The following is a 25,228-nucleotide window of genomic DNA, read 5'->3' on the forward strand; positions in this document are numbered from 1 at the left end:
ATTAAACATCATGTCTGCTCAGAATTGAGCCGTTAAAGTCGGAACCTCTACCTGAACTTGGCGGATGCCGTCTCGGACTCTGACATAGAGACTGATTTTTTCCATGTCGAAGACTAGGGTGCCCTCTGGGTATCTCCTCGCAGTCTCGATCACATCGTATGTCCTCTGAACGCTGACCTGAGGAGGAGAGCATTCATTTATGAAGAATGGTCTATGTGGACACAAATGGATTTACTGAGATGATTTTCACTTGGTCAGAAAGAAAGACTGCTGAAAGCATGATGCTTACAAAGCTTGCTTATGAAAAATGCTCATAGATGCACTACCGGTCAAAAGTTTGGGGTCTCTTAGAAATTTCCATTACACTCCTTTATACACAGAATACCAGCTGAGATCAGTTGCATTGTTTTTTTAATCAGGGCAACAGTTTTCATATTACATCATGTGCTTCTCGACTGTTGTAGAAAGAAATGGCTGATCTTTAATGCAATATCTACACTGCCCATTATCACTGGGCCCCGAAAGCATCTTAAACCTAAGAACGTCGTAAAGTCCCTCTTATGAACGTCTTAAGATTTGCCGACTGTTTCCCGAAACCATCGTAGTTTAAGAGAGTCATGAAAACAGTCGTAGATCTACGAGTGCTCCAGGGCCCACTTTCCCGATAACGACGGAGACACCCTCTTACGAGAGTTTTCTACGATTCATCTTACGATCGTTCGTTTGGTTTTTCCAACTGTTTCCCAAACATGCTCGTAGCGTGAACGCGCGTGCACTGCTCTTAAGATGCTCTTAAGGGGAGCTGTCCACGTTAATAGTTCTGAAATATCCTCTGATTTGACGGTGATGTCAGGTGACTGCACATCACAGCTATAGGCCTACCATTTAAACTTCGGATCTACACATTAATTCACATCAATACGAAAATAGAAACACTTTGACATCTGCATGTAAGCATCCCAAGTAGGTTATATACCACACAGAGACATAAATAATTGTAATTATTTTAAGATTAGATTGTTGCACCATGCAATAATTTTTCACGGTGTCAAGAACACGTTTGAAGATAAGAAAAAAGTCGAGTAAGAAAGAGAGGAAATGTGTAGGCTTAGATTTTGATGCAGTAGGCTACAGACTAAACCACATGTTGCTTTCTCTGCTTTTTACCTCATAGGCCTAATAAAATATAGCCTTCACTTAGCAAAGATAATGTCAAACTATTCTGGCAACGTCTCATTTAATAACTTGATTGCATTTTTGTCCACTTTTCATCACATTATTATGACCATTAAATGTAGCCTATTTTGCACGCTAAAATCTGATTCATCACAGGTAAACACAATAAAGAATGGGAACGTAAATTGGATTATGTATTCTAAGTTGTAATTCCTCTGTATGTCCTGTTGGTGACCTCAGTGAGAAGTACTGTTAAGACGCTCTTAGCCGGTAACGAGTACACGACGCTCTTAAGCTACGATGGTTCCGGGTTAGGCTACTTAGGCTACTTCTCACTGAGGTCACCAACAGGACAGAGGAATTACAATTTAGGATAATCCAATTTACGTTCCCATTCTTTATTGTGTTTACCTGTGATGAACAAGATTTTAGCGTGCAAAATAGCATAGCCTACATTTAATGGTTGTAATAATGTGATGAAAAGCGGACAAAAATGCAATCAAGTTATGAAACGAAACGTTGCCAGAATAGTTCGCCATTATCTTTGATAAGTGAAGGCTATATTTTATTACGCCTATGAGGTAAAAATCAGAGAAAGCAACATGTGGTTTAGTCTGTAGCCTACTGCATCAAAATCTAAGCCTACACATTTCCTCACTTTCTTACTCGACTTCTTTCTTATCTTCAAACGTGTTCTTAAGTGACACCACGGAAAAATATTGCGTGGTGCAACAATCTAATATTAAATAATTGCAATTATTTATGTCTGTGTGTTGTAACCTACTTGGGATGCTTACATGCAGATGTCAAAGTGTTTCTATTTTCGTATTGATGTGAATTAATGTGTAGATCCGAAGTTTAAACGGTAGGCCTATAGCTGTGACGTAGTCACCTGACATCACTGTCAAATTAGAGGAAATTTCAGAACTATTAACGTGGACAGCTCCCCCTTAAGCATCTTAAGAGCAGTGCACGCTGCTCACGCCTCGAAAGCATGTTCGGGAAACAGTCAGAAAAACCAAACGAACGATCGTAAGATGAATCGCAGAAAACCCTCGTAAGAGCATGTCTCCGTCGTTATCGGGAAACTGGGCCCAGGACTGTTGACTTTGTTCCACCCTGGTGGCCATTCTGTGTATTGTTTTCTGTCATGTGCTCTGTGATTACCTGTCTGCTGTCATGACTGTCTCCACCCTTTTCCCTTATTTCATCTGTGCTTCCTGTCTTGTTAGTTTTCCCTCCGTTTCTGCTTCCACAACTGTTTCCCGTTATTGTCTCGTTGGTTTCATCCAGTCCTCTGTCTTTCTGTTAATTGGTCTGTGTATTTCTCCCCCCCTGTTTCTCTGTCCTTTGTCGGATCGTCTCTCTGTTTTGTCTAGTCAAACTCCCGTATGTAAGTACCGGTAAGTCTTTAAGTGTTAAGTTTGTGTGAAGAATAAAGTGGGTTTGTCCGTAATTCTGCCTGGTGGAGTCTTGCGCTTGGGTCCTATCTGCCTTCCCTGACACCAATGTTCCAAAGGCACATTCTGTTTACTAATCTGATATCATTTTTAAAAGGCTAACTGAGCAAACATTGGAGAACCCTTTTGCAATTATGTAAGCAGATAATGTAATCTGAAAACTACTGCCCTGATAAAAAAAAAAAAACAATGCAACTGATCTCAGCTGGTATTCTGTCTATAATGGAGTGGAATGGAAATGTCTAAACTTTTGATCGGTAGTGTATGTTTAAACATTTTGAGGCAGTTTCCTGAACGTGGATTAAACCTAGTCTTATGACTACACTTACTGTAATCCACAAATGGGAAAGCGAGCAATGGCGACTTAGCTCTGCACTGAGATGATTTAACTAGTTTCCGATCTCCAGAAAAAAAATGTGCTGCTTAGTTGTAACATAAGCTTTAAAGATGCAACATAAAGTATCTTCCCGATACCTCATACAGAAATACAGATCACAGGACTAACTTGTGGTTAGCATGTATGTTTCACATGACTAAGGTCATATTTTCAGGTGAACAGGTAAAGCGATCACTTACAGCAGATGATTGTCCAGGATGCCCAGGTGGCCCGGCAGGACCAGGAGGTCCAGGGATACTGATGGCTGCAACACAGTAATAAAATATGAGTAACCACACAAATCTGCAAGAAAAAAAAAGCTTTTTGCTTTCATCATACCGTACAATGACTAAACCTAATGATGAGATTTTGTTTCATGAAGTCCAACCATACACTCGCATGTTTCTAGGCTCATATCATGTGCATATCATCAACAATCACATATGGAATTTATCATCTATCATTTAGATCAAGCAATGCTATATTGTAATAGATCATGTAATTTTGTTTGCTTATGACCGATAAATACTGGACTTACTGGGTCGATAACAGATAAATACTGGACTTACTGGGTCGGTAACAGATAAATACTGGACTTACTGGGTCGATAAGCTCCAGGGAGAGCTCCTGGGGGTCCAGGTGGTCCAGGAGGGCCAGGCACACCCGGGCGACCATCATAACCGGCTCCTGGGGGCCCTGATGGGCCCTGTGGTCCTGGAGGTCCTCGGATCGAATCTCCCTTTGGACCCTACATAACAAAATCACTTTTCATAGCATTGCTTATAGACTCATCATGAAATACGGAAAGTGGAGAGCTGCCATAAAGTTACAGTTATTCTTTCCTTACAGTCTGTGATATAGTGGCACTCAATCCATAATCATTGGATTACTTCAGTGTGACTGGCATTGAGAAGCAACATAGCCATCAGGTGCACAGATGCATAACTCAGGATTGACCAAATCAGATGAAATGTTGTGTATCTTACTGGAAGTCCTGGATTCCCTGGGGGCCCCTGGGGCCCTTGGCCACCTCCGTAGCGGGGATCGTAGTAGCCTCCGCCTGGCTCTCCCTTCTCTCCCTTCCCGCCTGTGTCTCCTCGCTCTCCTTTCAGCTTCTGCCAGTGCACATATCTTAATGTTAGCTCCTTACTTAACTGAAGCACACAGGATGAAATATCAAGCACTACTTTTCATAAGAATCAACTTAGTTTTGCTTACCCCTGAAAGATATTCAATGTCATAGGAAGAGGCTAGAAGTAAAGGAATTAAAAGCAAATTACAAAACACATTTTATTCAACAGATGTCATATATCACCTTAGAAGACAAAATTCTGCATTCAGACTAAAGATCATAGACTACCCAGTTAGGCAAGGTGAAGCAGCATTAATGTCATTGTCTGACGTCAACCTGGGTTCCATTCCCAAACCCGCCAAGTTTATGTTGCTTTGGATAAAACTATCTGCTAAATATCGGTCAACTTTAACTTTAACTCTAAGATACTGAATTTGTGTGTAACAAATTTGTACTGGTCAGAAAGAGCTGGAAATAATGTGATAAAGGAAATAAAAAAAAAGTGTAGTATAGTAGCCTGCTTTTTATACATATGACTACATCTGATCTAGTTATTCATTCACAAACATTTATTAGTGGAGATTTCCCAATGAGTGTGAGACGAGTACAAGTCTAATGTGAACGGTGTACCTGGAGTTCCAGGAATGCCGGGGTCACCGCGGTCTCCTTTCTCTCCTTTCTCAGCTGGAACAATAAAGAAGAACGTTGTCCAATGTTTACTTATGGAATGATAGCAATATGGGTTGTTAAAGACAAGATGTTGATCATGCCTATTTTATAAAAATAATACCACAGATAAAAGCTATTCAAACATCTCACCTGGGTAGTTCCTATCTGTTTCATATCTCTGAAATTAAGAATCAAGTGTTTAAGTAGTTAGAAATTACATACAGAAGTACAATACCTAAACAATCAATGCATTTAGCAAATAGACACACCACACACATTTTTAACTTACTGCACATTGCACTTTTATATAATTTGTATTAACTTTAATAATTTTTAATCAAGCAATGATGTTAACTTCCATGATGATGTTTGCTAACATACTTACATTAAACCTATCCACAGACACAGTGGGGCCAGGAGGGCCGGGAGGCCCAGGAGGACCAGGGGCACCCTAGACAAACATAAACCCATTAAGTACGAAGGAGTGTACCGGTTGGTTGCTGACTGTAGGTTTTATACATAAACATGCTATAGTCTCTACAAATTGTACCATTGCTTATCAGAGTTGGGTAGTCAATTAGACCCAATCCTACCGCTTAGACCTTCCCCTTTGTTTTGCGCATTCACATCAAGGGAAGGGGTATTCCAAATCTCTTTTGGGTGGAGGGGTAGGCCCATATAGCCCTTCAAATGAAGATGTTTCAGGACTACATTTCAAACAAATGGGTATGACGACATTTCCAGAAAAACACCAGGCACACTCATATATGTAATCTTTTGGCATCTATAAGAATTTTAAAAAGACAACAATGGTTGTTTTATGTTCCATTAAATCTTGTGGCCAAATACTATATTAAGGGGTCCTGTTCTTCATAGGAAAGTTTTCAAAAATTTGTTTGCAAAAGTTATGGTCACATCATTATTGCTGATTTGATAGTCACAAGTGTTTACATATTTCCATATCTGATGCCCTGTGACTTGACAGCATAGTATACCATGTCTGAAATTTAACTAATGTCCAGCAGCAGCGAAATTTGATGAACTTTTTTACCACTCGTCTGATATTGCATACAGCTGCCAACAGCATTTTGGAAGTTTGTTGTGATAAACATTCGTCACTTTAGACGAATCTGTCAACAAATTTTCCATTTGTCGTTTCGAGCGACAAAGGGTAGGTGTACACAAAGGGGTAGAGGAAGTGGAAGGGTTAAGAATAAGAAATGGGAGGGGGACTTAATTAACCGACATAGCCAGGCGAAAAATTAATGGGAGTATGTCAGACTTACAGGGTAGCCATATCCAGATCCTGAGCTTGGATCACCTTTTTCTCCTTTATAGCCATTGACACCAGGACGACCCTGAGGACAAAGATATATGTATGATATATGGTGACTATACTACGTCACAGAATACAAGCCTACAAATAAAATGTACTTTCTGATACTTACTGGTCTGCCAGGGAAACCGATTTCACCCTTTGGCCCTTGTGGACCGTATGGCCCCTAAAAAGGACAAGCAAGATGGCATGTTAGAATGGCATATCTACACAGGAAAGGCGTTAAAATTCCTCATGCTATAGGTAGTGAATTTATGGCAGATGCAAATATGCCGCATGTTGTACTCCAGATCCGTACGGCACACAACAGGAAGCAAGATACATTACACAACTGGCTTGTGGTAGTCACAAAATACATGTTGTACCCAGGATCTGTAAAGGCTCTCATTCATAGTACAAATTGCGCTGCCACAGAGGCCAATCAACAACCAAGCCTATCTAAAATAACACAACAGGAGGCAAGATATAACAACAAAACACAATTGGCTGGTGGCAGCAGTTGCATACGTGCAGCATGTTGTACGCCAGATCCGTAAATAATCTCTTTTATGACACAGCATGCTTACTGCATGCGAAAGATACAGTATATTAATGTATTCTGCAGACAACAAGCATATGGATTTGGTGTGTCTTATTGAACACACAAATATTGCTTTAAAATGCAACAGTATTGCTTTAAAATACAACATTTTGAATTAGCCACATCCCTAGTGCATTCTGCACACAATCCATCCTTCTAAATGTTACTGGATCAGATGAAAATGCAATATTTAATCCTTACAGCTGGCCCAACTGGTCCAGGAGGTCCCATGTCTCCCTGTAGGCAAAAAATGACATAGATAGTCATGACAGGTAAAAGACAGTATAATATATATAGTATTTATTAATAAACCCTTCACCGATGCTAAGAAACATGGAGTCTGCTATAGCAATATATCATGCACTGTATTACTGCGTTCACCTTCTGTCCACCCGACCCAGCATAGTAAATGGCATTGCCATCAGGCCCAATAATTGCGCCAGGTTCTCCTTTTTCACCCTGGGAAGAGAAATGAAAAGTACTTAGAGAGCATGATGCATTTCAAAATCATGAGCATGAGAGAAACAGGCCTTTAAAAAAGAAAAAAGAAATTCATGCTCAGTCATCAATTTCTCATTCCCATCTCTGACCTTGGTAGCAATTCCTGGCAGGCCTGGGTCACCTCGATCACCCTTTGGTCCCATTGGACCCTTTTTCAAGAAGAAATAAAAAAAGCGGATGTTATGCAAGTCAAACACGACATGTTCGAACATCTGTTTTATTCTCTTGCAAGAGTATGTTACAAAGACACACATGTGAGTTGGGGGTGGATAGTCCAAGTTCAAAAAGAACAAATTCTGGCCAAGGTTTGTATTTGAGTCTGCTGAGGTCAGCTGATTTCTCAATCAGTGTATTTGAGTTTGCTGAGGTCAGCTGATTTCTCAATCAGTGTGTACACTGGATTGAGTGACGGGAATAAGATGGGACTGCGATTACTTTCTGAACTTGAACATTTCGCTACCCTAGAATAATAAGGTTCTGAACATTTCCGCCCTTTTGTTAGTTGAGTGCAAAGAGGAAAGAGATGCACTTAAGAGATGCAACTTACAGGGAACCCTGCTTGACCCTGCAGTCCAGGATTACCCTGAGAAAGGCACAACACAACACAGCACACATGTCAAGAGCCATAGCATTCAGACATCACCAATCCACTCATGTTGAGGATGGTGAAAGTGACCCTAAGTCTTCTTTTGACAAGATCATAAGGCTGAATACTGTATAGCATGCATTGCATTGATAAACCTGTGATGAGCATTCAACAATGATGGAGCCTCATGATTCCTTCCTGACTACATGGTATTTATTTATTAATAAATAAATACCTACTCATTTGGAAAGCTAAACAACATCCAATGGATGTGTTTGTAAATTTACTTTGTATTTGAATCGGCATAAAAATGAATTCCAATTAGGCTGAACTCTGGGTTGAACATCTTTCTTTGTATTAAATATAAACAAACAGTGAGAGACACTTTTGTGTCATCATTGTGTCAATGGTTAATAAATGTATTTATTTAATTTAATAACATAGTCAAGGTCATGCTTTTGAGTGGGATATTAACACTAGTTACACTAGGACCCGAGCACACCCGTGCCAATATCCTATGACACGCCACTCGTTCTCTGGTGTATTGTGGTGTAATTAAAAATGGGGAATTGCTTATGTCAGTGCAGATAGACTCAAGGACAGCCATTATGTAACAGCATTTGTTATAACACTTTCATGCAGTTTTCTTATGGTTAAGATGGTTGAGCCTAAAGGATTTTTTAATTAATATTTACCTGAGGTCCTTGTACACCCACACCATCATACTGTTAGAGCAAAGAAGTAAATCAGTCAGTCAAACCATACTTTGATGATTCAGATAAACTATTCACCATACTCTGATTCAGATTCACCATACTGAACTGTGCATCGGTATGCATAGAAACAAAGTTAAGTTGCATGTATTGGTATACAAACTAGGTTTAAAGCAAAGCAAAACATACACTTCCACCAGATGAGTAGGCAATCTGCCCTGGGGGTCCAGGAGGGCCAGGTGGTCCAGGAATACCGGCCCCATCTCTACCCGGCTCCCCCTGGCAGGAGACAACACAGCAGAGGGCTCATTAAGACACACCAGGCTGGGCTGGGATGGGGTAGCAGCTCTAGTGGTTCTCCAACCCCGAGCAATTCATACAGTAAAACAGCTTTAAGTGATGTGAAAGAAATAAGGACAATCTTCTCACTCGTTCTCCCCTGTCTCCTCTTTCTCCTTTTGGTCCCTGTGAAGACACATTGGCAGAAAAAATGAGAGAACATTAAATCAATCAATCAATCAATCAATCAATCAATCAATCAATCAATCAATCAATCAGATTCACAAAATGCTAATAAAAATGCCAAAGGTAGACAGTGAAAACAAAGGCTCTCACCTGTGGTCCAGGAAAACCGTCCAGTCCTGGTCGACCATCTCTGCCCTGAGGCCCCTCACTGCCCTTCTGGCCAGTGAGACCAGGGAAGCCCGGCTTGCCCTGTGATACACATGAGACCAAATTCAATTTGGCAACTCAATCATCCAACCCGTACATATGTACTGTATGTGAAATGTATGTATGTGCATGCAATATCTATCTATCTATCTATCTATCTATCTATCTATCTATCTATCTATCTAATATGCATGTTATTCTGTATGTACAGTATGTTTGTGGGCATGGTGGAACAGTGGTAATGTCACCGCCTGACAATCGGTCAAACCGGAACCCGCCGTTGCGAGTAAAAGTGTCTGCTTAATACCAGTCAACTACCAATCAAAAATGATATATTAGGTTAAAGATATATTCTTACCGGAAGACCAGGAAGACCAGGTGGACCCTGAGTTGGAATCAACAGAAAGAATATGATAGTGTTAGACAACATGCTTGTGATGTCCATAGACTGTAAGAAAGCCAAGGTGTGGGACCATGTGAAAATGAACTGACCTGTACTCCATCAGGTCCTCTCACTCCTGGTCCGCCAGGATAGATGCCCACACCAGAGCCCTCCATATCATCCTGTTGAATGAAAAGTCCGCATGAGTTTACAACCAATCATGCAAGGCCTTCGAGACACTCTGAACTCATGATGGTGACGCTGTGTCTGATCACCATTTCTACAGAGAAAAATACGGTGATGCTTACAAAGCCAACGCGGTAGCCGGGCCCAGGAGGTCCTGGAGGTCCAGGTTGTCCAACGGGTCCCATAGGCCCTGGGAGCCCGGCGAGTCCAGTTTGGCCCGGAATGCCAGGAGTACCTGCGTCACCCTTGGAGCCCTGCAGGGGGCGAAAGCAGGTGCAAACATTGACTAAGTGGCACAAAAATGGACAATGCATTCCATCCTTCCAATGTCGGTGGCAAAACCAATGCATGGGAAAGAAGTAGACATGCAGAATTTGTCTTGCTTATGGTATCAGAAACAAAACAAAAAAGAGTTGTCCAGGTGTCCTAACGGCATTCTGATTGTATAAGTATAAGTATACTCTTTTGATCCCGTGAGGGAAATTTGGTTTCTGCATTTATCCCAATCCGTGAATTAGTTAAACACACTCAGCACACAGTGAACACACAATGAGGTGAAGCACACACTAATCCCGGCGCAGTGAGCTGCCTGCAACAACAGCGGCGCTCGGGGAATGTGAATATGTATCCATGGATGCATGTTTATGCATTGCTTATCAAACCCAGTGCAGAACTCACCTTTTCGCCCACTGCTCCAGGGAGTCCCAATTCACCAGCTTCTCCCTGAGGAAAGAAAAAAACATTTTAAATAACACTAATATAAATGGCTAAGAAAGAAATGTGCCTTTTAATACTGCATATGACCCTTGCAGGATTGAACACATACATTTCAGTTCATATGGTTGTTACACTACACTCAGAGGTCATTAGTGAGCAATGTGAGACTGGGCCTGGTGTGTCTCACCTTGGGGCCTGCTGGTCCTGGTCGTCCTGCTGCGCCCGGAGGACCTGAGGGGCCCTACAGACAACAATATACACAATATATGAACATTATTGTTACAGTGACGGAACTAAATAACCACACAAATAAACAACTGACTAAAGGTATACCGATGGCCAACATAAGCAAGTTACACACAAATTGTTCAGGCAACCTACCGGTATACCAGGGGCTCCAGGTGACCCAGATGATCCAGATCCGGAAGACCCCCCATAGCCAGGAGGACCTGGGGGCCCAGGTGGGCCAGGCAGACCAGGTACTCCAGGTAGGCCCTGTTAGATAGACCACACCAATACCTTACTGGGTGACATTAATCACTCCACTTGACTGTTGTTGAGGACAAGAGTATGTAATAAAAAAGAAGAAAATGCACACTTCCATATTCGGATTTCATTCCCGACCAGAGTCGATTTTTGAAGGATCTTAGAGATCTTATTTATTTTCATAAGAAATGTTTTCACAGTGATAAAAAAGATCTTGCCCTTATTTGTACCTTATGCAACAGTCTTTCGTATTGCATTTATAAACAATCTAGCAATGAAATCTAGTCTACACAAAAAAACTCCATAAATGGGTTTAACCTGAACCCTGAACTGTGTGCCAATACATGTTGTATGCTAAAACAGTTCTTCAAGGGTCCGACGTGTTGATTCTTCTTCTGGGAAACCAAGTCAATCATGGATTTGAGGGATAATAAACACATCCAGTAACCCTCACAGCAGAGGTGCTTCTTTGCTTAGAAAGGTTAACACACTGCGTTCCATTCAGGGTCATGTTTAGGAAGAGGCCGACAAATAAACCAGTTGAGTCCGAGATTGTTTATAAAGGTTTAGGCCTACGCAGCAGCTATGCTAACAGGAATGAGGAGATCTATAGGCTTTATCTTATATATATATATATATAACAACCTACCCGAACACTCTCCAAATCAGGGAACCCAGAACCCTCCAAGTCCACGTAGGTCTGACGCAAAAGAAAACACTTATTAGTCCGAATCGGAATCACTTCTCAAACACACAGCAGGAGAAGGACTGTGAATGTTCCTGTCTTAAAATGCTGTCTAGTTGGTCAAGCCAGTGGACCCAAACTCACAAGTCTGTCTCGGCCTCCAAGGCCAGGGCCGGGAGGACCAGGGGGACCAGGTGGACCACGGGGACCTGGCTGCCCATCACCACGGTCACCCTAGAAACAGAGGACAAACAGACACAGGAGAAAGAAAAGAAATTGTGACTGAAGAAGACAGAAATGATCATTTATTGTCATGGAGATGACATAGTGTTCATATATACTCTGATGCACTGTTGTAGATATCTGATATAGTGTTCATATATACTCTGATGTACTGTTCTAGATATTTTATATAGTGTTCATATATACTCTGATGCACTGTTCTAAATATTTGATATAGTGTTCTTATATACTCTGATGTACTGTTCTAGATATTTGCTATAGTGTTCATATATACTCTGTATAATCTAGTGCCATGTTGCAAGAAAGGGAGGGATGCTGACAGATTGAACAGGCTTATTAAGAAAGCCACCTCTGTCATATGGGGTGGGATTCAGTTGGACATATTGGAAGGGGTGACAGGGAGGAGGATGCTTCACAAGCTGATGATGAGCATCCTGAACAACACCTCTCGTCCCCTAAATGAGTATCTTCAGTGGCAGGCTAATCCCCCCCAAATGTTCCTCTGAGAGACAAGAAAGGTCAATCACACCAATGGCCATCGCACTATAGAACTCTTCCCACCTTTGCAGCAATAATGAGGCTGATGACTGGTGTAACTTGTCTTTTTTTATTGTTTTGTACTTATTTTACTTGTATGTGTGCGTTTGTTTACAGGATGGTGCTGATGTGATAGTCCAATTCCCAAATTCCTTCAGGACGAATAAAGTATTTTGTTATCCAGTTGGGTTCTGCAAAGCACCTTGAGGCATACTCCAATGTTATGGCGCTATATAAATACAACTGAATCAGTAATTGAATATACCTTTGTTCCTTTTTGTCCGGGGTCTCCCGGTGTCCCTGGGAATCCACGAGGTCCCACGGGCCCCTGAAGAAGTGGCAAAGGGACAAAGAGTTCAGTGATGCGCTTCAGCTCTGATGTGCTGCATCTGTACACTGTATGTATGAGGTTCACTGTCAAATGCATTTACTAGGAGGACTTACAGCTTTGCCGTCTTCACCAGGGTCACCCTATAAACAGAACGGAGAGAGTAGTTACCGTGATGCATCTCCGCCTGACGTGACCAACAGGGCTGAAAGCACCCTATCTATTACTTTAAGGAAGGCTTCAAGGGCACGGGGCATCCTGCTTTTGCTGGATGGGTACGGATTAGTCCACAGACACCATCAGACAATCAACCAGCGAACCAAGCCAGGTCCATAAAAGAGCTTGATGCTCAAATAATGTTCTCTTAAAGGTACACTATGCAGGTTTAAGTATTTTTGGCTACTGTAGAGCTCCCTCTAGAGTTGCGATATACTTATATTTTACTCTGCTGTTGTAAATAGCAAACTTCTTGTGACTTGTCCCCCCAGTACACAATGACATTGCTTTTGTTGTGGAGGTGAAGGAACAACAGCCAAAATCTATCTCCAAAGAGCTATATCTACTGAAAAGGTAATGTTTCACGATTCTCGCAAGACTTGTCAGGCCGCCGTTCTTGAAGTTGCATGGCTGGTTTTCTTGGTAGCGACTCGCTACGTCTATGCTGTATAGCTATGCTACGTGAATGATTCGCCTGTTACAAGTTTTTTACCATCACATTGGCTTTGTAAAGGTTATATTAACCCATTCACGCTGGATGCTGCATGACGCAACAGTGACCCTCCCGCTGGATGCTGCGTAGCGCAACATTGACCCTCCCGCTGGATGCTGCGTAGCACAGCATGCTTTTTATTTCATGTTTCTAGGTGCTCCAGAGGCTTAGATATTACATTTTGGTAGACGTTGACAATTTTTTGTATGTTTTCAGAAAACCCTCAGGAAATAAGGTTATTTAGTCTAGAATGCCATAGGATTCTATAGCCGTTTTTAGCAGGCATTTTAAGAGTAAATGGGTTAAGTAAGTTCAGTAAAATAGTTGTATGCAACCTCAACCTATCTTTTTCCTTCAACTAATCCTTTAAGATTTCCTAAATCTTTGTTAAAAGATCCTGCAATTTTGTCCTTCTCCTCTCATTTGATGAATTTGTGATGAATGTGGGTGAAATGTACTGGTACCCACAATCTAAGTGGATGTTTTCTTACACATGATAATGGATCCATGGATAATGGCTAATGGCTAATGAAACAGTACAGGTTGAAATACATGTATGACTACCTACTGCCATGTTTCTTCCAGGCAAATGAGACAAAGAGAAGACACATACACACACACACACACACACACACACACACACACACACACACACACACAGACAGACAGACAGACAGACAGACAGACAGACAGACAGACACACACTTGACACCACTGGCAGTTATTCTCTTTCCATACAGCTCCTACCTGAACTTTACTCTCCCCTTTTCACTACTGAAAACTGGGAGTAGAAAACGATCACATGCGTCGGATGTCACATTGTCACATGCGGCGGATGAGAGCATTCAGATCCAGGTCACACACCCAAGGACTGCGCTGGCTCATTACTTTAAAAAGCTGAGCCTCTCCCACTGTACATATTCATGCAGAGTGCAATATAATGCAACCCACACACTTAAGAGCATCCACTGAGTCAAACCCGAGAGTACCAATTCAAAGAACCTGGGTGAAAGGTCAAGAGAGCCAGTAGCTGTTAGGCACATCACTCACAGGTTCACCGTCGGCTCCTGCAGGGCCAGGTGATCCGGCCGGCCCAGGTGGTCCTCTGGGGCCTGGAACGGTTTGGACCGCTGACCCATCGCCTGGGTTAACGACACTAGGTCCTGGGGGCCCAGGAGGTCCAGGAGGCCCGGAAGGTCCGCGGTCCCCTTTAGGACCAGGCGATCCCAAACCCTGTTTCAGCAACACACGTTTACTCAAACATCAGCTTTATGGGGGATACCGACACTTGTACTTTACCAATCATAATGGACTTGATTGCCTGAGTATATCAACTGTGTGCTGCTGTTCCACATGCATATCAACAAAAACATACCCTGTCTCCTTTGGCACCCTGAAAAACAAACAAACACACACACACAGACACACACACACACACACACACACACATTAGTAGAAACTTAATATCTCGCATAACATTACCACAACAACTTCACAGCAGAAGCTTCCCCATTCATATTCACAGTCACTGGACCAGGACAGAACAGAACACAAGCTGCTGGGAAGTCATGTTGGAGTGGATACCAAAGCAAACTGTCTAAACACTCCAACATTTAAAAAAATATATAAAAAGAAGAATGCACAGTGCCCTGGTTACATTGTAAGTAGACCATTAAATAAGTGATGCACCAATTAACAGTGTGTAAAAGCTAATTGGTGCCCCATTATTTGTACCCCATCCCTCAGCTTATCCCCTATTCTAACCACAACCATAGCAAGCATCATGTACATGTAATATTTTACACTGTAACTCACAGCACATGATTGTGTAAAATATGAACAGGCACAGTACTAGACAGAGTGGCCATATGATGGAGACCATATGATTTGAGGGGGTGTGTGAGAGAGACAGAGAAAGTGAGAGAGAGTTCATGTGTGTTTGTGTATTATGTGTGTGAGTGCAAGTGTGCAGGTAGTGCACCTTCCCATTGTGTGTATGTATGTGTGTGTGTGTGTGTGTGTGTGTGTGTGTGTGTGTGTGTGTGTGTGTGTGTGTGTGTGTGTGTGTGTGTGTGTGTGTGTGTGTGTGTGTGTGAGTGTGAGTGTGAGTGTGAGTGTGAGTGTGTGTGTGTGTGTGTGGCGTGTGTGTGTGTGTGAGTGTGTATGTGTGGGGGGTCATCACCTTCTCTGCGCGGCCGCTCCCTCCTCCGGCACCGTAGCCACTCTCTCCCTTCGGGCCCGTGTCTCCTCGCTCACCCTTCTGCCCCTTCTGGCTCGGTCCAGCTGCGGACCCAAACACACATCAGCATCCTCTCAGTCACGCCACTCAATGGGGATCAATAAGCTCTTTCAGCATGTGAAGGCATGTGCTGGATTCCTTATGCTTCCTCACGACGCCTTCATCACTAGGTTCCACCGTGCGCTAGCCATGTGATGGAGCACCATTCTCTTTTCCGCTTGCAGGAGAAGAGAGAAAAAGCAACAACAACAACAACAAAAGCAAGAGGCAAGAGGCCAGAGGCCAGAGGCAAAAAGCAAGAGGCAAGAGGCCGTCCCACCAACGCATGCATAGCTGCTTCTGATCCACCCTGTTTGGTTTGAAGAAAGGGAGCTGGAGCACACTGATCACTTGCAGTCTTTTATTTTAGTGCAAACAGACTAACGTTTCGACACAACTGTCTTCCTCAGATCGACACAACTGTGTCTTCCTCAGAGTCAATGACTCTGAGGAAGACACAGTTGTGTCGAAACGTTAGTCTCTTTGCACTAAAATAAAAGACTAAATTCTTCAATTTAAAGTTTCTTGTCCTACTGAGAAGCACCTAACTGCACAGTTTCCAAAGGATGAAGCGTGGAATGCCCACTCTGTTTGGTGTTCTTCTTGCAAGGTGTTCAGCCATAGAAACAATCAGCACAGCAACACAACTAAACAACATGGTTCCCATGACCACCACAACTAAACAGCATGGTTCCCATGACCACCACAACCTTCATGCAATGCCAAATACCAAGACTAGACATGGAAAAGGATCCTGAGTATGCCTTACATGTGATGAGATGTGATCAGTAGAAAGTAATCCCATTTAAAATAAGGCTCAGCTAGTGTCACAATGTGTGGGACACTTTCAAATCTCTCCATCAAAAAAGTTCAAACAAGTTGAACTTTTCTATGTTGCTGCCTACACCGAACTGCCCTCTTTGCAAGCGATGACCCACCTTGACCACCCCAGGTCCTATCTCCGGAGTGATGGTCCACAGAGTGTCTCTCGGTGTCATAGGCTACACAAAACATTGAGGAGCATTAAAGCCTATCTACCACAGTGAGGAGATGATAAGGACATGGCATTTGGTCTTCAGAGTCTGGTACAGTGCAGAACATCTACAATTGTATACATCAGTGATTAAATTGACTTAAACAACAAAATTGTCCCCTGATGCACCAGAGTTTGGTGAGGTACTATAAACTGCAATACAAACTAGAGCTGTTTTTCTGACATTTATCTGTCTATGTCTCATAAACAGTAAACAGAGATGTCTATTTATTCAATCTGTTAGATGTTTTTATTTGTACCCAACTATGAAAGGGATTAAAATGTATGACTGACAGATCCAGACGATTAACTGTGGCCTATAATGGAAGCCCTTCCCTGCTTCAATAACAACATGGCCTCTAGAGGGTGCCAAATACCAGATTACGTCCACCTAGATGGTGGTGCTATTCCACACAGCATGTGTTCAAAGCTCTCTGAGTGTAAAAAAATATAAATATTGTTATCTTTCCCAGACATCACCATGATAACAAGACTCAGAGGAGAGATCAAACTTGCACTTGCATTATGAAACACTAACACATTTGCGAAAACACGGACGTATGCGCGCGCGCACACACACACACACACACACACACACACACACACACACACACACACGTGACTTGGCACAGGGATGAAGCCACATGCTCATGGCGGGTGCCTCTGCCTCTGCGTGCACCACTGACTCATATCACATAAATCCTGGCACACACAAAACAGCACGGCAAAGTAACACTCCTTAGAGCTAAAGCAACACTGGTTATCATCTAAAGAGTGGGCCGAGTGGAGTGGGCAGAGTGTGTCGGACAGCTCCCTGGCGAGCAAGTCTCATGATGATGGTGTGATGGGAGGCGTGTGTGTGCGTGTGACGTGTCGATGACTCACCGGTCTGTCTGTGGACAGAGTCGCCAGAATCGCCCTTTGGTGATGTCACTGGAGGTGGCTGGATCGGCCGCAGGGAAGGAGGTGTAGTCTGTGGGGAAGCAGGGGGATGGTGAAGGACATTTTTAAGACATACACACACACACACACACACACACACACACACACACACACACACACACACACACACACACACACAACACACACACACACACACACACAAACACACACACACACAGACACACACACACACACACACACACACTGACTCCATGCGTTAGCGTTCCCTTGTACTGTAGTGCCTCTGCTTCTGGCAAACAGATCGCCATGATCAGCATAAACCACAACAAAACACACAAACTACAGTACTCCCTGTGGGGGCCACTGAACTGTTTCGAGTCTGCCTCGAGCCTGGCGCCGAAGGTCGGCCATTCTTAGCAACGGACTACCTGGCAGTAGGGGAGCTACAGTATGGGCGAGCCTAGTGTGCAATTAGCCACATTTTTGCGCAACGTGACCCGTTGGGTTCTGAGCGGATTAGAGAATCCACAGGTAGGGGCAGCTGACCCGGCGCCGGGCAGGAGTGGACGCCGGGCGCCCGCTCGGTCTCTCTGGTTCCGAGCAGGGGGGGGCTGGAGATGATAGCGGGATCCGTCCGCTCCCCTTCGGGCGGCTAATTCGACCGCCTCCTGCCTGATGATGCTGACAGCCAGTGATGTGGTCCAGGGAGAGCCATCGCTCCAGAAGAGGAATGTCAGTGTGTGTGCTTTAGAAGGCTTTGCTTGTGCTTAGAGAGAATGAAGCTCTGACTGATGTGGCTGGCATATGGAAAGTGGAGTGTTGAGTGTGTGTGTGTGTGTGTGTGTGTGTGTGTGTGTGTGTGTGTGTGGGTGAGTGTGTGTGAGAGTCTGTCTGTGTATGTGTGTGTGTGAGAGAGAGAGAGACAGAGAGAGAGAGAAAGCGAGAGAAAGTGTTCATGTGTGTGTTTGTGTGTATGTGTGTGAGTGCAAGTGTGCAGGTAGTGCTCCTTCCTGATGTGTGTGTGTGTGTGTGAGTGTGAGTGTGAGTGTGTGTGTGTGTGTGTGTGTGTGTGTGTGTGTGTGTGTGTGTGTGTGTGTGTGTGTGTGTGTGTTTGTGCAGGTATCAGGGCTGGAGGCGGGGGGAGGACAGGACAGGAGTTGGTTGCCAAGGATCTGCCATCACGTCTTACTACTACACTGGGAGTTGAATGAGGGAATATTTGCCATGATGGAGCATCCTCCTCCAGCCCCCAGCTCCGGGGGTAGCACTAATAGCCCATCCTCCACTCATTCTCCACACATGACACGCTAGGCACTGCTCTATGAAGTGCCCGGTTGGGAGATATAGGGAAACATGATAGGAGACGACAGACAAGAGGAATCCTTCACTGTGGAAAATCAACCAACTTTCAGAGGCGTCAGCCCACTCTTCAGTTATTGTTTAACTTGGAGACCAGCACCAGGGGAACTTGGCACAGTGGTTGGAATTGTTCTGTTAAGGTGATGAGGTTTTATAGAACAGACTTTCCAAAACTCACAATGTATCACAGCAGGGGGCATCCGTGATGAAGATGATAATGATGATGATGATGATGATGATGATGGCAACCGCACTCACATGCTCCCTGCCACCCATGCTGATGTAACTGGCCCACAAACAAAAACAAACCCAGAACACTCGCAGCACTGAGACGGTGCACAGTCTCACATCTCTGCGTACTCTAAGGCAGCGTAATGAAGTTAGGCATGTTTACATGTTTACTCCACCATCACGAGCCGCCGCAGTCTTGATTTTTTAACGACAAATTACACAATATTAAATCACAGACGCCTTCTTGCCCATCACTCTTGTCATGCTTTACACATGCCAGTTTAAATGACCTTTTTCACCTCTGGGGCATGTTTTCACCTATAAGAAAAAAATTAGCCTCAAAGCTGCGCTAAAGCTTTCATTCACTGTGAAAGGCGTTAGGAAAATATCCCAGGGGCGCGGTCCATCACATCAATCTTATATAGATTTCCGCCTCAGACAATGGAAAAAATCTCACATGTCTCACATGAAGTGAGTTTGCCAATATTTTGTGCTCGCACCTCCTCTTGCCTCTTGTTAAGCGTTTCACTAGCGCCTTTTCAAAAGCCTCTTCTGAATGTACAGGACCAGTGCTAATAAAGGCTTGTCAGAGGAAGCGAAAACTCTTACATAGTAAAAAAAAAAAACAAAAAAAAAAAAAAAAACAAGATGCTTCAAAGCAGGTTGGAATGAGACTCTGATAGACCCACACTACTTCAAGCACGCCAGGAAAAAATTAGTGACCAAAGAGCCCCCCCCCACACACACCCACACACATACCTTATCCCCCCCCCCCCAAATCCTGAGCCTCACTAGTTATTGAGAAAACAGACAGAATAACAAAACAGGACCTCGTGGCAGAGGCTTCCCATGCAAACGGACGCTGCAGGAGCCACCTGGTTTCCCCCTCCTCTGTAATTGGGTCGCTGACGTGCACAGACAAGGCACGGGCCCATGAGCTAGCTAGGTATCGAGACAGAGAAAAAGAGAGAAAGCAAGCGGGGTAATTTTGCTGCCGTGAAGCCTCTCTGGCCGCAGGTGCTGCGGGCCTGCGAGGTGAGATGATTAGGTGCCCCCATCGCACATTGTATATATCTCGTCGCAAGAACTCACATGACCTTTCTGCTTGACAGAAAGTGTGTGTGTTTGTAAAGTCCATGTCAAAGAAAGTCCATATGAAAGGCATTACCGAGACTGTGGAGCTCGTCTCTCCCTGGCCACTTCCGTAATCGCCCGAGGCCTGCAGAGATGGACAAGGGTAGGAGGGAAAAGGAGCATTTTTCAGTCAGTGTCGTATTCCATAATGAGATATTTACAATGAGAAGCCATTCATCCTGGCATTATCCACCTCTGCTGGAGGCTGTGCTGGAAGCATAGATCTTATTGACTGACAATATGGTTTACCCTACCGATGACCTATCTAGAGGCAGAGCATTCTTTCCAGGGAGGTATGTCATTCCATATACCACTCGGTAGCCATAGGGTGCACTATTCATCAGCTCCCTGACAGAATGCTTGGCCTTTATAACTTCAGGTCAAAACTTGGTGCTAAAAATATGTGGAGCTTAATTAAATCCTTCCAAGCTACATGTCATAATATTTCTTGTTGCACTGCTAACTGAAAAGGTTTAATACAGGATAAAATCCAAGCAGTATGGATAGAATGTAAACCCATCCATCTGTGAAATGTAGTACATTTAGTGCTGGGAAATGTAGTTTATTTAGTGCTGAGAAATGGGGATTATTTAGTACCTTTGCTGTTGCTTTTAAACCCACACAATTTTCCATTAGTTTGAAATGCATGTCTCATTTATTAAGAAATCATGTTGTTACTGATTATTTTGTGGCATGTAACAGCATGTCTGTGGCACAGTTGACCGTTCACGCCTGTTAATATTCTGATATTTGGAAGAGGCAACAGTAGTCAGAGAGAGGTAGCCTACTCACTGCATCTGAGTCATCTCCATCTTCATCACAATGCAATTCTGCAGCCTGGGGATCTCCAACGACCCTCAGCTCGGCAATCACACCCTGAAACAAACAGAGATGGAGAAAAATAGAGAGGGAGAGGGAGGGGGAGAGAGAGAGGGAGAAGGAGGGAGAGAGAGACACGTTTCAAAGGATGTTTCATATCTGCATTTCCAGGCATGACGTCATGTAGATCATAGCATGCTTCGGCAGCGTTGTTTGCTGCTGCTCATTTCTGAATGTGCTCAGTGTCGTCCTTGCGAGGCCTCGGCTGCCATAGAAAACTGATAACGAGATAATAATTTCCCTCAGATGTCGGGCACTTCAAAGGCGTGTTTGGAAGCTGCGCGCCGCCGATGCAGTGGGATTTCCCCTTTGAAGATGTTTGTCTAATTACTGGCCCAACAGTGATAACATTCACACTTACATTAGGGTGGAGGGGGTAGGGGGAGGGGGAGTAATACAATCACATTCCCATATGTTAGGCAGAACACATGCACTTCTCGCAGTTGGTTCCAGTGGCGGTGCATCCGTCCAAGGCCATTTGGAATAGGCATTATCGGGAGGTTGCTTCACACCGGTGTCTAAGGACACCTCCCTCGCAGCAACCCACGGCCTCAATGCACTTTTGTCTGAGTCAAAAGAGCAGAGGGGGAAACTTTATGATGGTTTAAAAGAGCTTTTGTGTCCCTTTATGCGTCACAGACAGAAAGGCTATGGAACTTCGCACTTCAAAATCAGTATCTGATGGCCACGATAAGACAGGGTAGTCCTCTCTTAATAATCACAATGAAAACCTCCACTATGGAATGGAGTTATACTCTTCTCATAGTGTCTAGAGCAGAGCTTGAAAGAGCACCATAAAATTCAAAGCATACCATGCTACACTGCCCCCAGTCAATCTGCTTTCTGGCAGGTCTTTTGTCAGGCCATCCTCTTTGGGGCAGGGCTGGGGGCATTCTTGTTGGCCAAAGAGCATCACTATGGCTTTGAGGAGAAAATGCATGGGAGGCACACTGAAGCTCACAGGATGACTGTGGGAGAGAGCCACACATCCCAGAGAGGACAGGGAGCAGACAGTCTGTCTGTCTGCAGGTTTTCAGACCCAGCGCCTCCATCTTCTCCATCCACTACCACTGGCCTGATACTAATTGTAACTAGTGGATAGGCTACTATTAAATCTGCTGCCATTCAACTCCCTATTCAAATGAGCCTGAATGTAAGATTACAGGCCTTGGACTTAATGTACTAATCACCCCACTGTATTTGTTTTTTAAATGTAATATTTCACTTTTGAACAAAGCTCTGACAAATAAAACCCTGCAACCCTGTAAACAATACAATTTCACTAGGCAGGCTACACCCCAAAGCATTTACTTCAACCGTTCATTTCAGATCAAACAAGTAAGTGCTAAAACGGCTGTTTAAATTAAATCGTTCTACTAAATTTTCTTACAGCTGCTCTTGACTGGGAAGGACAGGCAGCGCTCCGAGGACCATTCAGAGGGCCACGGTGGGCTGCCTATGGCATTTACTGTGTTATTCTTGAATCAGCCCCAAATGCTTTACACAAGCAAGGAACTGAGGCAATAACGGCGAGAAGTCAGACTTAGCTCTGAGTCTAAATGAAACTCTTATCTCTTACACTCCCTGACTCTGTTTGTCTCTTTGTCCTTCCCTCTGCTATTTCAGTCTCTGTCCCTCTTTTGTTCTTTATCTTCTCTCTTTCACTCTCTCTCTCTGACTCACTCTCTCTCTCTATGCATGTGTGCGTGTATGTGTGTGCGTGTGTGTTTCACTGTTTGTGAGTAAGTGTGTATGTGTGTCAGATAAGACAACGTGGGTGTTCATGTCATTTGGCAGATGCTTCCCAGCAGTTGTTTCCGCCACTAATATAATAATCAGCAGCATAATTTCTCTCTCTCTCTCTCTCTCTCTCTCTCTCTCTCTCTCTCTCTCTCTCTCTCTCTCTCTCTCTCTCTCTCTCTCTCTCTCTCTCTCTCTCTGTCTCTCTCATTTCACTCACTCCAGTCTTTTTTTGGCCCCGTCTGATTACCTCTGTCAGGTCAGAGTGTAGCTGTCTGCCCACTCCATCCGATCAGAGTGGAGGTCAAAGGGTCGGCTGCTGGCTCTATGGGGCCAGAGTTAACGGGAGATAATGGCCCCCCCACGGCTCGCCAGTGCAATTAACTCCAGCACTGGAGAACGAGCGCAGGATGTAGGCTGGATGTATTTCCCTTTATGGCCTCCCCTCCACTGTATATTTTGATTCAAAGCAGGCCAATTTGACCGATCAAGTCATGCAAGACTTGCCCTCTTCTCTGGTTTCTGTTTCATGTGCCTGCCTGAGCTGAATGTTCAAGAACGCAGCCTGGTGTGTGCATGCGTGCGTGCATGTGTGTGTGTGTGTGTGTGTGTGTGTGTTTGTGTGTGTGTGTGTGTATTTTTCAAAACCCATTGCTGCTGTCTAATTTCCATCCTCGCTTCTTGCCTTGCCGTGACAGCACTGAAAGTATTTTCTCAGGAATATCAAATGGCTGATGTTGGCGTTAGCTGGGGAGACGGGAGGCACGGTACATACCAGGAACTTATCTGGGTCGGCCCCTCCGGCCTGCCCAACGAAGATGCCCGCGCCGTTCTCCATGTCCATGTCGTCGGGCGAGCGCTCAAAGTTCACGACCTGCTGGTCCGTGTCGCAGTTGAAGAAGAGCAGCACCCTGTCCTGGTTGACGCTCAGGGCAAAGCGCGTCCAGCGGTCCTGCATGGAGGGCACGGTGAAGCTGGCCGCCTCGTACGAGCTGGTGGAGTCGGGCTCCGTGTAGTAGAGGATGATCCGCTGGCGGCCCCCCTGCACGGCCGACAGCTTCACGCCCACGTACATGATCTGCTGCGTGGCGTCGGTGACGGAGAAGACCACACCGCCGCGTGACGTGGTGGGCTTCAGGTGGAACATGAGCGAGAAGTCGCGGTAGAAGGGGTTGGGCAGGTGCGCGTGGGCCAGCTGGCCCGTGTTGGAGCTGGGGCCGAACACGTAGCCGACGGTGTTGTCGGGGCTGTACGCCAGCTCGATGTCGGATGGAGGAGGGTTCCCAATAAGCTGCAGCAGAGACAGTCCGCTCTCCTCTGTGGACGGGACAGGGCAGAGGGTCAGTACATGGGCATATCACACCGACAACTAAATAAGCCAAAAACATACAGAACTGAAAAGACAAGAGGAGCTTAGGGACATGGGGTAACTTGGATGGAAGGTGGGATATGTTGGGGATATGTTAAAAGCACTGAATTAGTTGAATACACACTCTGACTCTGACTCTGAGTTTCACATGGTGATAAGGAGAGACGCCACTGCTGTAGTACTGTCGGTTTGTTGTTTGTGACATCGAAAAAAAATACAAAAACTTCTAAAAACTACATCAGGAAAAAACTTGGAACATGGCCTGACTTTGAAATAAACGGCTGTCTTTTTATGCAGAGAGTAATCCCACACCAAAGTATAGCTTCAAACCAAACCAGAATTAGATGGCAATATGCCTATGGACTTGGAACAAATAAAACAAACCCTCTGGCTCCAATAAACTCACACAAAAGAATGGGAGGATTGTCGTTCCTGTTCAAGCATGAGCCTCTTACTGTTATTATTACTATTTTCTCCCAATATATCTCTATATTGCCTTGGGAAAGGGGTGGAAATCTTGCTCTTTCTTTGACCTTTAAACAGAACATCAACAATGATGTCCTAAAAAGGTAGAGGACAGAAACATACCCCGGTCTTGGCAGAACAAATCTTTCAATCTGACACAGTATAAGTAGAAAACCAAAAGCTTTCAGTTAATACACGCCAACCCAAACTGTCTTTTGGAGTGCTCTGTTGACATGATGCTAAATGGCATTGTTCAAAATATCAAAACGTGAATAAACAGATATGGTTGAATTATTTATTTATATCGACTTCTTTATTTATTTGGTTGGTTTTCTTTCACAAGTGACTGTTTCACAATCTGCCATGGTGACAACAATCCTTCCTCAGCTGCTCTAAGGCAACCGAGCTCAGATGCAGTGGAAA

The 25,228-nt window shown here is 44.2% G+C and overlaps 1 protein-coding gene across 3 annotated transcripts in view; it reads right to left on the reverse strand.

Annotated features, from left to right (window-relative positions):
- Positions 1–25,228, reverse strand: part of col18a1a (collagen type XVIII alpha 1 chain a) — a 77,733-nt gene that overhangs the window by 4,328 nt on the left and 48,177 nt on the right. For 2 of the 3 annotated variants that reach the window (XM_048238874.1, XM_048238872.1), the window contains 36 exons: positions 23,747–24,288; positions 21,145–21,228; positions 20,387–20,437; positions 17,611–17,698; positions 16,631–16,693; positions 15,597–15,697; positions 14,790–14,807; positions 14,465–14,647; positions 12,822–12,848; positions 12,643–12,705; positions 11,742–11,831; positions 11,562–11,612; positions 10,808–10,921; positions 10,614–10,667; positions 10,388–10,432; positions 9,832–9,963; positions 9,634–9,705; positions 9,500–9,526; positions 9,085–9,183; positions 8,899–8,934; positions 8,659–8,748; positions 8,452–8,481; positions 7,718–7,753; positions 7,260–7,319; positions 7,051–7,128; positions 6,871–6,906; positions 6,202–6,255; positions 6,040–6,111; positions 5,139–5,204; positions 4,904–4,931; positions 4,715–4,768; positions 4,231–4,262; positions 3,999–4,127; positions 3,613–3,760; positions 3,213–3,277; positions 52–177 (listed from right to left, as the gene is read on the reverse strand). In XM_048238874.1, the coding sequence (XP_048094831.1) occupies positions 52–177; positions 3,213–3,277; positions 3,613–3,760; positions 3,999–4,127; positions 4,231–4,262; positions 4,715–4,768; positions 4,904–4,931; positions 5,139–5,204; positions 6,040–6,111; positions 6,202–6,255; positions 6,871–6,906; positions 7,051–7,128; positions 7,260–7,319; positions 7,718–7,753; positions 8,452–8,481; positions 8,659–8,748; positions 8,899–8,934; positions 9,085–9,183; positions 9,500–9,526; positions 9,634–9,705; positions 9,832–9,963; positions 10,388–10,432; positions 10,614–10,667; positions 10,808–10,921; positions 11,562–11,612; positions 11,742–11,831; positions 12,643–12,705; positions 12,822–12,848; positions 14,465–14,647; positions 14,790–14,807; positions 15,597–15,697; positions 16,631–16,693; positions 17,611–17,698; positions 20,387–20,437; positions 21,145–21,228; positions 23,747–24,288 (3,044 nt within the window). The remainder of the gene's footprint in view (positions 1–51; positions 178–3,212; positions 3,278–3,612; positions 3,761–3,998; positions 4,128–4,230; positions 4,263–4,714; positions 4,769–4,903; positions 4,932–5,138; positions 5,205–6,039; positions 6,112–6,201; positions 6,256–6,870; positions 6,907–7,050; positions 7,129–7,259; positions 7,320–7,717; positions 7,754–8,451; positions 8,482–8,658; positions 8,749–8,898; positions 8,935–9,084; positions 9,184–9,499; positions 9,527–9,633; positions 9,706–9,831; positions 9,964–10,387; positions 10,433–10,613; positions 10,668–10,807; positions 10,922–11,561; positions 11,613–11,741; positions 11,832–12,642; positions 12,706–12,821; positions 12,849–14,464; positions 14,648–14,789; positions 14,808–15,596; positions 15,698–16,630; positions 16,694–17,610; positions 17,699–20,386; positions 20,438–21,144; positions 21,229–23,746; positions 24,289–25,228) is intronic. The other variant, XM_048238873.1, reaches the window with a different exon arrangement.

This window comes from Alosa alosa, chromosome 3 (genome assembly GCF_017589495.1).
Source record: "Alosa alosa isolate M-15738 ecotype Scorff River chromosome 3, AALO_Geno_1.1, whole genome shotgun sequence".
In the NCBI taxonomy this organism is placed as follows: Eukaryota; Metazoa; Chordata; class Actinopteri; order Clupeiformes; family Clupeidae; genus Alosa; species Alosa alosa.